The following is a 16249-nucleotide window of genomic DNA, read 5'->3' on the forward strand; positions in this document are numbered from 1 at the left end:
GCCGCAAACGGTTTGAATAATTCATAACAACGAACGCCATCTCGAGAAAGGATCCGACGCGTTGGATGCCGACCAGTGATCTCGCCCAAACTTCTAGCCTTGGAAATCGTGACCTGGCTTCATCGCGAAATATTAAATCGTTCGTGAAAAGGAAAATCGGGGACCATGTACTGAAGTAAAAAAATAATTCAGGTCTGAAAGGGTTAACAATATTCTGTACGTAGAGTAAATTTATTCTGATGTGCAAGAACTATATCACTTCGTAATATACAGTAAGATTTAACGGATTTCGGTCTCGGGAGCGTAGACCATCCCTCGAAAGCTGAGACAGATTTACCATATTTGCACTCTGCTGAATAATAGAAACCCCAAGGTTTAATATTTCATCTGCCTCGATGTACATTTATTGTATAATTTTCCGCGTCTAGGAGTCTTTAACAGCCATAAGATAATAAAATTTACATACATATAGTCTGTATAGTTTTAAAATTCACTTTTTCGTGACGTTTAATCTCTTATAATTTGTCATGAAAATTTTTGTAAAACAGTTGCTAATGCTGTGAATATAATTGTATAAATAGTATAATAAACTAAATGAACGAGAACGTTAATCATTAATCTGTGTAGTCAGTCTTGCGAGCAGTGAAATAGTTGGGAAGCGCTGGTGTCTGACCATTGACTGACCTGTACTACTGTGGAAGATAAATTCGCTACGAGGATATGGAATACTACGCCTTGGCCTTCGAGGATTCAGTTTATCTTTTACAATTACATTATACCACGAACCTTCTGATTCGAAACATTTCACTATAATTATTATAATGGCAAAATTTCCTCAAATTTCAATTCTCGAAGGTTTAAAAGAAAATTCAGCAAAGTTATTCTCACGATGGACTGGCCACTTAAAACGGATAGAAACTTGTTTCAAAAGAGATGCAACAGAGTTCTCAAGCTACACAGGTGACATAGACAATCGCACAAAGAATCCAACCGAAAGTAAATATCACCTTTGTAACGCAATCTCGTTTCCAAGGAAGCTCTATCCGAAATTCAATCTCTACTCGACAATTCAACTGAATCTCAAAGAGCAATCAACGAGTAGATCTCCTTAATTTATGTCATTAAACACGAAAAGTAGATTAAACTTGACAAACAATTCGTTTCGACGGTAGCTGAAGTTACGTCGTTACAATGGTAATCCTTCTTCGAGTAACAAAATCAATTTCACGAGTTCACATTTGTGCCCGTGGAAACGGTCTTTTGTGAACAAACAAGCAAGCAAATTCTTTAAAGCGCAATGCGATTTAATCGCCACGATAAAAAATGAATTGAACGTCAATTTTCTTTTTCTTAAAAAATTGTAAGTGGCAAAAGCGAGGAATTACATTTGCGTCATCGCGAACAAATTCGTCTCTACATTGATTAAAATAAATCACTGAACTATCTGCTTTTTTAGAGTTTGAAATATGCGGACTAAAAGCGTGTCGCGTTCAATTATTTACGTCGGATTTGTCGAGCCGTGTGGACATCCAAAACGTCGCGAAACACCAGATCGAATTCGGAGCATTCACAACAAAGGTTGTTCGAAAATATACAAGCTACGCACGCTAAACTAACAAACAAAAATAATTTTTCGACATATTCCACTTGCCCTAATCTCATTTGTTTTCTGAACCACCGAGGCAGCATAATCTCAGTATTTTAATTGCCTGTCAACCCTGATACGCAGAAAATCAAAGACTCGTCGTGTTTCCTATCAATTGTCAACTCTGAATTGGTCCCAATTAATCCCGATAAGAACATCGGAATTGACTGACAGTCACCATCGGTCCGACACTAGCTGGAAGTAACAGCTTAATAGATCGGATTATCGGCTTTACTTAATCATTCCTGGGCAGCATAAATCATAGGTCCGTTCGGATGGCAGATTCTCCGTGGATCATATATAGTCGCGTCGAACGCATCGCTGTGATCTTCGATCCTCGCCTAATTCCCACCAATTCAAATTAAGAAACCATCTCTTGCATAATAGAAACCGCAATTAACGATAATCACGCGAAAGTTTGATATTTTGCAACGTCGCTCGTCGAGACATATTCCTTCAGCGAAAGGGACACGTTTATTTCAGGTTTTCTTTGGTCTTCCATCTGTCACTTTGATCTCGACGTGATTGATCTACGCGGTAGATGGACACGATACAAGCGGAGATAGCCTGAGTAAAAGATATTGAGCAAGCAGATCGAGAGAACCGCGGTAATCGTCTCCTAGACAGGGAAATTAATCATAATCGTGAAAGCGACTGGATACTCGAACACGAGCCGGAGATAGCGTCGTGCTCCTAGCAAGATAATCCGCCAAAGAAATTGACATCGGAATAAATATCTTCAGAGGAATCGCTCGATCGAGCCGAATTCGAGTCCATTTCCCGCCAACTTTGCAGTCTTCTGCGCCTTTACAAAGTCGATTTACCAATTTCCCACGGTTACGAATCGAATAACGCGACGAACCTCGATTTCGAAGGGAAGACACGACGTAAATCGGGCGGAAAGCTCGGGGAGCTTCGGCGTGAATCGTAAAGAGAGCAATTTCCATCGACTCACCAGATATTGAGGAACTTTTCCCGCACCTTCCGCTTCATGCTGTCGCTCTTCCGACGATACTGCAATCTGCGGCAAGAATCCGCGTAGATCGGCTCTGGAAGCTGTTTGTAGAAACCTGAAAGTTACAGCGGTCTCAAGATCGAACTGGAATAATATTTGCATTCTATTCTGAAGTAATGAAACATATCATCTGTGATCTTTTCATACATGAATCTATACATAAAATTATTTTGCATCGCCTGTGCGAAGTTGGCGTGGATAGAGTGCTACAATAGCTGCCTCTAGCGAAAATGTCGAGTGGGAGGGATCAAATTGCCATAGCTCGACTTGGGGACAACGTTCTAAAGTGACACGAAAACATCGCCTCGATAGAGAAAATACCAACATTTCCGGGTAGCTTTTCGCGTTTTTTCCCCCTCGAAAAGCAGCTTTTTTCACGATTTTTGTCTGTTTTCACCCGTTTTTCCTGCGATCAAATCGACCAGATTTTTGGTCCATCGAACCGAAACGTCGATGTTCGCTTTCAGTTCGGCATGTTTTGAAAAATTCCTAGAGTCCCGGAACGATTCGAAAAAATCATTTCGAACGCTGACGATCCGACGGGGACGATTGATATACGCTCGGATAAACAGCGGCCTGGCTGAATACGCCTACCGCTGAATAAATATTTGCCCATGCAAGGAACCGTTCCAGCTATTCCTATCTTCGGTTTCTAGCCAAAACGCGTATACAGGGTGGCGCAGAAATCGAATTCTACACTTGCAATTGGTTTGTTTTTAACATTTGGCTGTATGTATGTTACCATTGCATAATGTTCTTTCGAACAAAAGTTAACAACATAAACGTTAGCTGTGAAAATTGTTAAAATAATAAATACATTGATATTTTTTTGAATTTAATTTGTGTCACTGTATCATGTACTGTGATTAAAGATTCGAATATTAAGTCGTCAAGCCTCGTTTCCAATTCATGGACTGTCGGAAAGATGATTTCGCGAGCATTATGATTCGACCTCCGGACTTGTTCGCGAAGGACGTTCACCGAAATCTTTCCTCGCGACGGAAATAGGGATACTTTGTGCAAAACTTACTCAGCCAATTCAGCTGGTCGTTCTGTTCCAACTTGTTCTTGAAACTATCGACCTGCCGCTTCAGTTCACGAAGAGCGAAGGATGGAGAGGCGTACAGAGCTTCTTGCTGCTCCCTAAGTTGCTGTTCCAAGGCCGCCACGCGTCTCTCGAGAGCCCACAGCACTTCCGCCTCGATCACCCCCGACGAGGCCGGATGCGCTCCGACGATCTTCAAAAGAGGACAGAGGTTTCACCACCGTTCACGAGATTCGGAGTCTTCGAGGATTGATTACTTTCAGTAAAGACAGGAGGTCTTATACGACCTCGTGTTTTTTTTCTTTTGCGTTTCGTGGGCAACTTTTTCAGATTTTTTACTCCCCTATTAATTTTAACCTTTTGTAACAATGAATTTTGTAAAAATGAATGCTTTCTTGAAGTTTTGACTTATTGGCTAATGCGCCTCAATTTATTCTTTTCTGACGTCACAGCGACGTTCGCGAAGCGAGAGCCCCCAGGAAACGCCAAACCGCTTAATTGAACGAGAGACGTTAGGAGACGATTTAGAGGAACGAGCACGAACCAAAATGGCGGAGACATCTGGTGCTACCGATAGCTGGATCGTTACCTGAAGAACATAGGGTGTGTCGGGTGTGTTCGCCGGCAGATTAGTCGAAATGTTCAAGAGCTTCTCCTCCTTGCGAAGCTTCACGATGTCCAGAGGGCCAGCCTCTGCCGCATTTCTAAAGAGTTCTGAAACAGAAATACGCGACGTTCGTTAAAAACAGAAACCGCATCGACGGGATGGGAATATATATTTACAACGCCTACGACGGGGTTGCCATCCCCTCTGCACGGTTCGCCGCCGTTCCCAGATTTCAATCTCGATATTCGATTAATCATTTCAATATTCAACAGAATGGAAATCCAGCATCGCGTTCATATGGCATGGTCCGCCGCACGAGATACTCGATACTTTAATATTGGCAATTTTACTGTCACGGCGATGAAATGGGAGAAAATTGTGCGTAGGCGCGACAAACTCCCGTGGGCGTTGGTCTGCTATTTCCGAATGCAATAAAATGGTATCGGTACGCAGATTTTAATTCATGGCCAGTATCGCAGCAATTAGTCGTTATGAATCATACGCACTCAAATTTCAACACGGCTATAAATCGTCCATTATAAAGCTAATATATAGTCGTACTTCGAGTGCAAAGGGTTCATTTAATGGAACGCGAATCTCGACCGAATTGGAAACTGAAAACACCAAAGGGAGAATCGAGAAACCTGGGTGTTCTTCCGATTAAGGCGTCGTTATTATTATTTCGTTTGCCGCGTCCTTCGATATTTTGCGAAGAACAGGGTACCAGCGGGTACGTTTGGTGTTCGTAAATTCATAATTCGGCGCGAAAGTAATTGGATCTCGTTGAAATTTCCCTCGGGTCGATGTCAAAGCGAGTGCTGACGGGCGAGGACGATTTTCAAGGAATAATGTTACAACGACCTACCTACGGATTTAATCACGAGGTCTTGTTATTTCTCTCGAATACGATTAGAATATTATTCTTATTCCCCCTGTTTATGCTGTTTTCGTGATTTTTTCCCCAGACGTTTAAATTTTATTTATAAATGTTGTTCGTTTGCATATAGGAAATAAAACCGTGACCAATGATCAGCCTTAACAAAATAAATAAAACCGTCGAAAAATGTTTCGTATCGAACAATTTATACACAGCCACGAATAGACTAACTTTGATGTCCCGCGTTTATAAATGAAATAGATAAATAAAACAGGTGGCATCGGGGTTGAAAATGCATCGGGGTTGAAAATGCATCGGGAACCGTTCGGCTTGACGACCATCCAATTTCATTATTCAAATGTCGTGGCCCGAAGCGTTCTATCCTCTTGGTTGTATCGAGCGTAACGCACGCTCGCGAGCGAAGCGTTTTATAAGTGCCATGTTTTATTCATAATCGAAAGAGCCAGTCCAGTTACGCGTAACTCGGGCCAACGCGTGCATTATGCCGGCGCAATTATTGCCACGAGGAGACACAATGCTGGAATGACAGCCATAACGCACGCTTCCCCTCGCTTTCGAAACGATTCAGTGCCGTCAACCCCCTGTGCGCGTTTACGAGAAAGACGCCGGAAATGATCGTCCCGAAACGATGGTTTCGGTCTAGGAGGAAACGATTCCGAAATGCTGCTAATGAAAGGTCATTTTAATGCTTTAGCACGGGGTCATTCGTCTTTAATATTTTTATTTACCCACGATAAACAATCCTACATCTCAGCCATATTCGAAAAGACTCAGCCAATTGGCTGCGTGGCTTGAATCGTCGTCCTTAATTATACGCGCGAAGCTTGAATTCCATAAATTGAGCGCTGAACAAACTCTGGCCAGGGTCTTGATGAACTGGCAGCGAGTGAAGAACAACCGCATAAATTCCGCGTCACGCCAAATGAAATTACCATTTAACAACTGCCGCGTACACACTATTCCACTTTCAGGACGCTACAGGACCGTGAACGCATACGCGAGTTAGAGGAACGCTGATGAATGCTGCGCGACGGAGGCTGGAAAATATTCTTGGCACTGTATTATAGGGGATTAACACGTTTCTCAAATGAGTAATGGTGGCGCGAACGCGCGCGCGGTCGTTGGACAACAATTAATCATCGCTTCGTAGGTGTGCGTTCTAATGTAGATTTATACCGGTAATAAAACGATACGTACTTCCGTTCGGGATGCAAAATAATAAACAACCCGAAACCGGAGAATAACGAACCCCCGCTAAATAATTGCTGCAGATATCGCGAAAACGGTAATCGATTTACAATTTTCAGCGGAATTGTTCTGTTTACCGTGCTGAATTCAGTGGCGGAACCATGGACTCTGGCAAAAACAGGGATTAAAGAAATTTATTGGTTGTTTATAATCAAATCCACCAGTAGAAAGGGTTACATGGTTTATTAGAGGTGAGAAGAAATTGATTTGGAAACATAAAACCTATCATTTAATTTAGACAAATTTCTTCACTAGACATAGAGGGTACGAATACTTATGAGACTGGCTGTATGTATAATGTCCAACTAGTATAATATTATTTAGTCTCTGGAGTATGTTGACAAACTTCAAGATTTTTCATAATACATAATAAGGAATTACAAGAGGCATCATGGACCGTAAACGTTGCTACGGATTTACTCAATTAGACTGTGCTGGATTGTACTTGAGAGTAAAGTGTTTCCACTTTTCCCGATGAGCACGGTAATAAGAGATTTTCCATTAAAGAAAAAGTAGAATATGTAGTCAGCTCTTGCAATTGTACGGATCTGTGTCGAAAAGAAAATCCACTCGATATTTGATTTTGTTTAAACGTAGCCCACTGTATGTGGAATATTTACCGACAAAATTGACTTTAAAATTTGTCACAAATTTGCACGTCGACGAAAATTCTACAGTGTTCCATCGAGCGTTACAATGTTTTGATAGAACACGCATTACAGCCAATTTATCAAAGTAATTTAACACATTTTCATGCGCCAACGATGTACTTACTTTGTTAAGCGGTAATTTGTTGAAAGTGTTTTCCTCGTTCGCGCCTGGAAAACTGAGCTTGTCTATACTGTCAGCAATTTATTACTCGACGGAGTAATATCTCAACGTACGGAAAACGTGTTAAATTACATTTTAAATTTATTATGACATCCGTTGGGTTGAAACATGGCAATGGCTCGAACGAAAATCCCATTCACATTTTACAATTATTTTATCGTGTAGAAATTCCTCTGGATATTGTTCGCGCTACAGACGCGACTTTCGGGTTATTGTGTATCCAAACGTACGAACTTCAAAATATTTTACTACCACATTTACAAATTTTCGTTCTTCAGCCTGTATAAAACATTCCAGGAGTTGTTCGTTTGCAGCCAAAGCTCCCACACGACAAAGACGAGGATTTCAGCGCGAAAGCTCGGACGAAGAAGAATGCACCGAACTTCGAAGGTACAGTGGACGAAATCAAATATCGAAGATCCAATTTCTTCGTTCGGGCTACGCCAAGGGGAAAAAACCCAGCTAATGGCTGCTTTTTGCAGCGCATGTTGAATAAAAGCACGAGGAAAGACAAAAGTTTCCCTGTCGCTGTCGAGTTATCGATTCGACGGAACCTGGTGCTAGGGCGCTTCCCGTATTCCCAGAAAAAGATTCATGATCTCGCGGGGAGGTTGAAAAATGAGTTTTCCAACGTACGTCATACGAGCTCCATTTATAAAATTCAGCTGTTGCTCTTTCGTTTTTTTCCAGCGACTCGACCGATGTTTTCGCGATCACGCGAGCAGGACGGGAACGAAAATACGCGGCCAAGCTGGATTTAATTGAATCCCCTTTGCTTGATTCGACAAAGTACACTCAATTCTTGTGTCCGTGCGATAAATACCAACGCTCCCGAAGAAAACAACGTACGCGAGCGTTGTAATAACAAAGCATTTTTGCGCGTGTGTGAAACAAAGGAAATAAATAGAATGGATGTGTCAGAAGCCAATACATTCGCGGAACGGTCGCGTGTATCTCTTTCATTCCGCTCGACAAGGGATCGATCCTCGAACGCCGAATACCGCGCGATATAGCGTGAAACAGATTTCTTGCCGACCCCTTTCAATCCACCCTCGAGGAAAATATGAAATAAAACACGGAGAACAGGGCTCTTTTGTAGCACGAAATCCTGCAGTGACCCGCTTCGCTGACTGAAGCTCGATTGAAATCGAAGGAAAGCGGATCGACGGAGGGCGGAAAGCTTGGTGGAAAAATATTTCACTTGCTCGCAGTTCCCCCGACCGTTCTCGCTCCCGTTAATTTAGAAAGTGGCGCGGAAGGTGCTTTCACCCTGTCACGGCCTGTGAAAACGCGCGTATTCGCGGCCAATTGTTTCGTTTGTTCGATCAAATTACGGGGAAAAAATTCAAATGCTTTCGTATAGTAAAATGGCCCTCGACTGAGGGGAAAATGAATCTGGCTGGAGAATGCAGCGGTGTCAGTCCTGTAAGTATTCGTACCTCCTATCCAATAAATTTGTCTAAATTAAATAATAGGTTTCATATTACCAAAACATGACTGCTACTTCCAAGTAAAACATTTCTCTTCTGAAATTAATTAATTCAGAACAGAATGTAATTTCCGATCCCCTCGATGTGTCGCCGTAGATTTAAAAACGAAGATCGAACACGCGATAGGAAAGGAGGCCCAGCTAGGTCAGATGATAATTTCAATGTTCGCGTCGTGGCAATATTTATGAACTTTGCGTACACCCGTTGTACACGACGATCTACGCGGAGTACAGGAACACGACACGAGTGCAACGCGCGCACACGCCCACGCGAGCAGCTGAATGGGGGCCGCTAATTAAACTGAAATTGTTCATACTGTTATGGGAACAATATTTATAACACAGTCGCGCTCCCGAGCCGGTCGTGATCCAACGCGAAAGACTGGATTTAATTAATCCAGCCCACAACATTTTATCAATTACCAACGACAGAGAACTGCGAATATCAAAGGGTCCCCTTCGTTTTCGAGATTAACGACCGACTGAGTTATTACCACCCCCTCTCTTCCGTTTTTTCTTCGTGATCAACACGGTCGTAGTTATAACGCAACTTTTAGTCATTCGTATGGAACGAATTCGATAAAGAACCACTAGATTTCGTTTTTGTCGTGGAAGATATTTTTAGAAGGGGCTCGGGGTAGTCGTGTTACGATGCACGAGGATTCTTTTTCCTTCGTTTCCCTCGACAGCTGACAACGCCAACGACTCGTCGTTTCGCCATCAATTCTGCCTAACAAGATTCAGTTCATGACCAGGGGCCAACTACTCAAACCATCTACCGAGTCTGCAATACCTTTCCTGCTGGTTTATAGACTGTATCACCTGACAAACTCGATCGTAGAAAGAAATTGTGCCGCGGGTAAAGAAAGAACGGATGTGGTCAGCCGGAAACGTCTTCGCACACATGTCCACAATATCTCGGGTGCGACAACGCGAGTAATTCATTAGAAAGTAATAACCAAGCGCATCACGTTCAAAATATCACGCTGGAGGTATGAATATAGGGCTCTGCGAGTTCATAAATTTTATCTGCGCTTCGTCTGCACGAGCACGCTCGACCGTGGTGCGTGCACCTCCTTTTCACGGTGCTTAAGACTTTACGACCCTACCGTCGAATTTTCGCCCTCGTAAAGTACCTCATGGCACCCATTGCTCGCCCATTCGCGCCCAACTCGCAGATTTACATGGTAATATTCGTATCCGACGCGAACTTGAATGTCTCCCACGCGCACATAAAACGACGCGACCCAGAAAATGGGACGGAACGTCGCGAATGGACGCGTAGAATCGAACTATAGAAATATTGTCGGGCTTAACAACGGTTGGGCAGCAGAGTGAATTGAAAATGTTGAATTCTGAAAGCTGAAATGTTTGGATTATACTTTCTTCGTTTAGTTAGAAATAAATTTGTGCATTGTAATCTTCGATGTACGAATCACTTCATAATTTACCCAAATTTTCTAGTGGCTTGATATTGTGAAATTCGTTGATTAATGATGATGAGTTGATACGAGAAAATTCCACGTTGTATGATTTACGGTAATCCCATCGGGATCTGGGAAGATTTCAGACCACTCGTATCAAACTTTCCTATGTCCGAACTCCTCTTTACAGGGTTGCCTATTTCTAGTTACAAAGATCCGAAGTCCCCTCGCATCGAACCCCAGGACGTTGCATCGCACGTGGTCCTACTTCTCGATTGTGCTGCCGTGTATCGAACATACCCCATGACTCGAGAATGTTCCATACAGAGTTGCACTATTCGTAAGTGAGCTGTATCGGGTTTCACGACTCGGGAGTGCTTTGATAAGTGGCCTGCAACTCCAAGTTGTCAAGTATCGAGTTCCCCAATTCTGAGGTTGTCGACATTCCGTCTTTTGGCCCTGGTGTTATCGACAACGACTAGAAGTTACCTAATTAGCTGTGAACCTAGCCCTACGTCTGGCTCTCCTCTTCAAATTAGAAATGTCTGTTTACAGTCGGTCCAATAAATATTCCAACAATAATAATAATAATAATAGTCTTCGAATGTTTGAACTCTGAAGACTATCTACAAAGAAGTAGTCAAATTTCTTCTATTGAATTTGCGAAATAAATTTGGAGAATTTGCAAAAACATAACGAGCCAACGATCGGATATGAAAATAGACACTACGAATGATGTTGCGAAAGAGACCCTTGCTAGGATTCTAAATATACAAATGGGTCAAGCATTCTTGCAAGAAATCGATCGAGTTGTCCTCGTCGCTATCGATAGAGAGTACGATGTGCTAAAATACGAAGCTACAATAGAAGAATACAGATGTCAAAGCGAGCGAACTTGTATATTATTTTCAACGGTGAGATATCACGTCGCCAACATTACAAGATACAAAGCTATTGTGACACCACGCACATAGTATCAAAATACGTTTCGTAACGTTCTTGACAGAAGAATACTCGCGAGATATATAAATACACTGATAACTGAAACCAACCACGCTATTCATTGTATAGCATCCCTAGGTTCCAGTCGGATGTACATCAGAGATGTAACCCCCGGCAAAAATTGGCTATCTCTATGTAATACGTTTCTTGCCTGCGAAACAACCCTCAGGCAACCCCTGGCAAGCTTCTGGGAACGTGACAAGCGTATATCTGCACGTTGCACGAAATACTCGTGAAAAACTCATGATCCGAAGCTAAATTAAAGCTCCCATCGCGAGGAAGTTTCAAGGTATACCCAGCCAGGCTACACGAAAGCCTCGTCCTGGGAAGAAAACTTTCAGGCTGCTACGAGAAACGTTTCCGTGGAATTTAAAAAATGTATCGCCCACGAACCGGCTTGAAATAACGCTGACGTGTCTGACTAACGCACGAAATATCTCGATATAAAAATATTACTACAGTAACTGAGAATTAAATACGACCTCACAGGACCTCAGCGTTTCCTGGATCCTCGAATCGCGCGTATCTCTGACTCAACTGGCGCCAAGGTTGACCACAGTTTAAATACTGCCCCCTGACGATCAACTTAGATCTGAAGCCTTGAAATGACCGACGATGTCGCAAGTTCCACGTTTGCCACTCCTCGTAAAATTTTCCAAACAGAGAAAGGACGACCGAACGTCGCGATCAAGGATTCTTCTCGCCAATTACGCTCGTTGGAATTATCGAATCAAATATTTGCGTTCGGTGGGAGCCGGGTCGATTAGGGCAATTTCGCGAACGAAGAAAACCAGGAATAGTAGGAATGATGGCCTCTTAAATTAGAATCGGGGACGTTCGCGGAGGTCAAAGGCGGTTGGTCAAAGAAGATGATCGACGAACAATAAAAATCGACGAACGAACTGTCATTGAATGCGGCATGCCCAATCGTTTGCCGAGCAAACTCCGTTAATTGACTCGAGGGGTGGAAAACGGTTCGTGGAGTCCTCGTGGAACCTTCGAGACCTTTACAGATACTTGGTTGTGGTTGTGGAACGAATTATTCCTTTCCCTTAGTTTTTAGGGAAATGAATTTTTACGTGACGAAAGGCTTATTATTAACCATTTCAGACCTGATGTCCACAATTGAGGACAAAAAACTTAAAAAAATTTTTAATGAACGGCACTATCGTTTAGTTGAAGTTAATCCTAAAAACTAAATTACATTAATACGAAAAAAGAAAATGTCAAGTCTCAATACAAGTCTCGGTGGAGAACGATTCCAGATGACCATTATCGTGAATCGCCTTCCTGAGACGAGGCGAGATAAATCTCGAGTTACACGCAGACCTCGTGACAACATCCTGAGTACATCAGCGCGTAGCACGCGAGTCGATGATTCACCTAAAACGTGGCTGAGCTGTCCTAAATCAGTGATGGGAGACCCTTTACATTTGGAAGGCTCTCGTGAAAAGTAATGATACTTTCGTTACACCTAATACTAAAACTAACGACCAACGCATACCTAAACAAAATATTACAATATGGGAGGGGCAGGACCAAGGGAATATATCGGTACATTAGTATAATTAGGAAACGTTGTTGGCAGAGACAGTGTCGCGGATTGCCCCATCTCTACCCCCACGCCCCAACCCTCTCGTCAAAGTCTTCTGTGGACGAAACTTAAGTTACCCGTTGAAATCAAAGTGATCTTCCTACCTTCTGTGCTCGCTCGTCCGCTTTACACGACCCAACAAGCGCGAGGCTCGCGCGAGCGACGGATCTTGGGACGGCTTCGCTTTCGTTAGTCCTGGCTCACACGACGCGGGTCCGTAGAAAACGAAACGAACGTGGTGGCACATATACAGACCGAAAGAAGGGGGAGAGCTATCTTCCGACCGTCCATTGGCTCTAATAGGATAATGAAACGTGAATCATGGATGTACGGCGGACGATTATATTTTTATTGTGACCCACGCTCAATTTATTCATTATTTTGTTGAGGCCAATATCATTGGTACGAGGTGTAGGAAGCCATTGCCGTCTGGCAGCGTCTCTCGCTCTCTCTCGAAACGTTTCTACGGGTATATATATATGTATATATATTTATATATTTATGTATGTATATACACATTCCCCGTTACGATTATTATTTTTTATCATCCGTCGCCGAGTTAGAAACTAAGCGCATAGACGGATTGGCCACATCCTCGATAACGTTCAACTGGTAATAACAATGTAATTATCGTTGGTAACCACCAAATTGCACGGCGACGCCGTCGGTAGCCCTTGACGGTTTCATTAATTTATGACGATTCTTATCGGCCCACCCTCCGAGCGCCCTCGCGGCGTTCATTTTGGACCAGGATCTTGGGCACTTTCGCATATTTTTCAGTTGTGGAGTTATTCTATTTGGTTATGAATCTCGGAGTATTCGGAGTATTTCATTGTATTCACGGTTTGATGTGATTATTCTTCACCCCCCCCCCCCCACACACACACAAAAAAAAACGTCAACCGGACTCCTTAAACTGGTCCAGCGAACTATGGCGGAATAATTCATTCGCGTCAGCTGTGTATTTGCCGTGACTCGCCGAGGGACTCGTGACACGGAAACCAAAGCTTTTCCAATACTCCGTCTGTCCATGGTTTCGAAAAATGATGTAACGAGGACAGTCCATTTCGCATCGAGGAGTGCGCGAAACATTCCGGAAGCGAGCGTTCCACTGACAGCAATTTCGGCGCGGTCGATTTCCGGTCGGAATCGGCGCGTAGCATCGTCGAAAGTTCGTTCGCTTCTGACGGTCGTAGCGAAAATTGACGATGATTGCCCACCCGTTCGAAACTTTCCACGGACTCTATTTTCGGAGGAGCCGATAGATTCGCAAGTAACGTCCGCGAGACGACCCTCCACCCGACGAAACTTTCTTCATTTGCAGAGTGGCTAATAATTGGCGATACATATTACTTCCAGCCTCGCGATGTAACACTTTAAGGAATTACACCAACTTCCAAAGTATGACACGGGGCTATGCTTGAGAGCCATCGAGTAAGGTCATCGCGGGAGTGCTCATTGTTCTGAATACTTACGTTTCCGTGATAAAGACATATGAATACATATTCCATATTTTTTTTTAAAATTAGGTTACACGAAATTTGTGTGAATTAAATATTAAATATACAGTGTAAAGTATCGTTGAATTTGGTTTACGAAGCTCTCTTTATGTGTCATTCTATCGAGAAGGATACGGTAACCTTCATTTCCTGTCATTTCGAACAATCGCAAAGTTTTATAAGACAGCACGGAAACCGAAAGTTTCCAAAGAAGTGGCAGCCCTTGAACTTGAATTCCCATGGCGAGAAATAACAAGTAACCTTCATTTTTGGCCACTTTGAATACGTGCAAAGTTTTATGAAAATCGTGGAGGGAGAGCTTCGTGGATACTCGTCGTAGGTTCAAGCGAGAATCCAGCGAAGTTTGTAAAAACTCGTCGGAGGAGAAATTGTTATTGCGAACCGCTTTAACGAGGCGCTCTAATGAACTCACGCGAGCCAAGTTGCCACTTTGAAGGACCATCCTTTGTTTTTACCGACTACTTTGTGCACGTGAAACGAATCTCTCTGTTCGGAATAATTGGAGCAGTTTGTACGCTACTCGGAGCGATTAGAAATAATTAGGAATAATTTAGAAGAAGGAAACAAGTATTTACGATAAAAGAAATTGTGAGTACTTATTATACTAATCTGTCTACCGAATGCGTTAGTAATTCAACGTGTGAATACTTTTTTGGGAGCTGATATCTTGATTAGATCGAGTAACCATTTTTAAAGTGTTTCAAGTGTTAGCTTCAATGACACGATTATCAACGCTAATTATTGGAAGTTATTGTATATTAAGAAACAATCCACTAACCATGAAACGGAAACGGGAAGCGCTTGCTTCCTTCCGCGATGGGTGAATGCACGCGGAATGATTTTTAATTCACGCCTTTACGACTCGTTTCACGTTCATGCGCGAATGCGATTGTTAGGATTGCATAAATCTCCGCGATCCCGTCACAATTAAACGCTGTAATTAGATTTATGGCTACTGAAACGGGGCGTAATTTCCCCAGACGAGACTAGTATAAAATCAGGATCTCAAGAGGTCGGAATGTCGTAATTTTTTATTACACACACAGACCTTCGCAGCACAAATCGTAGCTGTTTCCGAAAAGTCCCTGAATGAAATTAATAATTTTATTATACAATAATAATATTACTAAATTCTGGGAAGAGCTTTCCTCTCGAAACAAAATCGGCGCCGGTCTGTTCACGATTTCCCACGGAAAAGGGTCGGGAGTTTGTACAACGCGAGTGGAAAACTCGGGAAATATGCAATGGAAAAAACAAATTTCCATCAGGTGTGAGGCACCGAAACGACGAATTATGAATCACTCGAGGGAAGCAAAGCCGATTGGCGGGCAGCTGGACATGGTTATTTAATGGAAACGCACGTACGAACGCAAAGCTGATAAACCCGATACAGCGTTGCTTCGAAGGGATATCGCGAACATCGCAGGCTAGATGATTTTTTCATGAGTCAGTGGCATTTACAACTTCGATCGCATGGCCGCATCGAACGGCTACTGGTCGATGGAAAAGATTTGTTGCAAATGCGAATCGCATGATTAAAAGTCACATCACGATGCGTAAATCGTAAAATTCTTGTTAAATAGTTATCGTAATGTAAAATAAAATTGGTTATTCGCAAGTGTATCGAGACTATTCGAAATAACGTTTGAGTCTCTTATTTAGAGCACCGTAAATAGTGCTCACCTCTGACACTAAGGGATGTTCGCGAGGGCGGTTTGATTGATTTGCAGGCAAGGTTACGGAGGACAGCATCGCCTTGCTAATCGATACATTTGTACGTGTACATGTGGTTTATTGTGGCAAGTAACCGCATAGGTACACGGACAACACGTCCACGCACGCGTAACGTTCGAATTCATTAACCAACCTCGCACTCCACGTTAATTTCGCACGAATAGTTTAGCGAAACAAACGGGGGGTAATTAGATCCG

General features: G+C 42.8%; 1 protein-coding gene across 3 annotated transcripts in view; it reads right to left on the reverse strand.

The window, feature by feature from the left end:
* Window positions 1-16249, reverse strand: part of LOC128877363 (cAMP-specific 3',5'-cyclic phosphodiesterase 4D) — a 111721-nt gene that overhangs the window by 15628 nt on the left and 79844 nt on the right. For all 3 annotated transcript variants that reach the window (XM_054124607.1, XM_054124606.1, XM_054124608.1), the window contains 3 exons: window positions 4295-4419; window positions 3691-3898; window positions 2601-2715 (listed from right to left, as the gene is read on the reverse strand). In XM_054124607.1, coding sequence (XP_053980582.1) covers window positions 2601-2715; window positions 3691-3898; window positions 4295-4419 — 448 coding nt within the window. The remainder of the gene's footprint in view (window positions 1-2600; window positions 2716-3690; window positions 3899-4294; window positions 4420-16249) is intronic.

The sequence above is a fragment of the Hylaeus volcanicus genome, chromosome 5, assembly GCF_026283585.1.
Source record: "Hylaeus volcanicus isolate JK05 chromosome 5, UHH_iyHylVolc1.0_haploid, whole genome shotgun sequence".
Classification (NCBI taxonomy): Eukaryota; Metazoa; Arthropoda; class Insecta; order Hymenoptera; family Colletidae; genus Hylaeus; species Hylaeus volcanicus.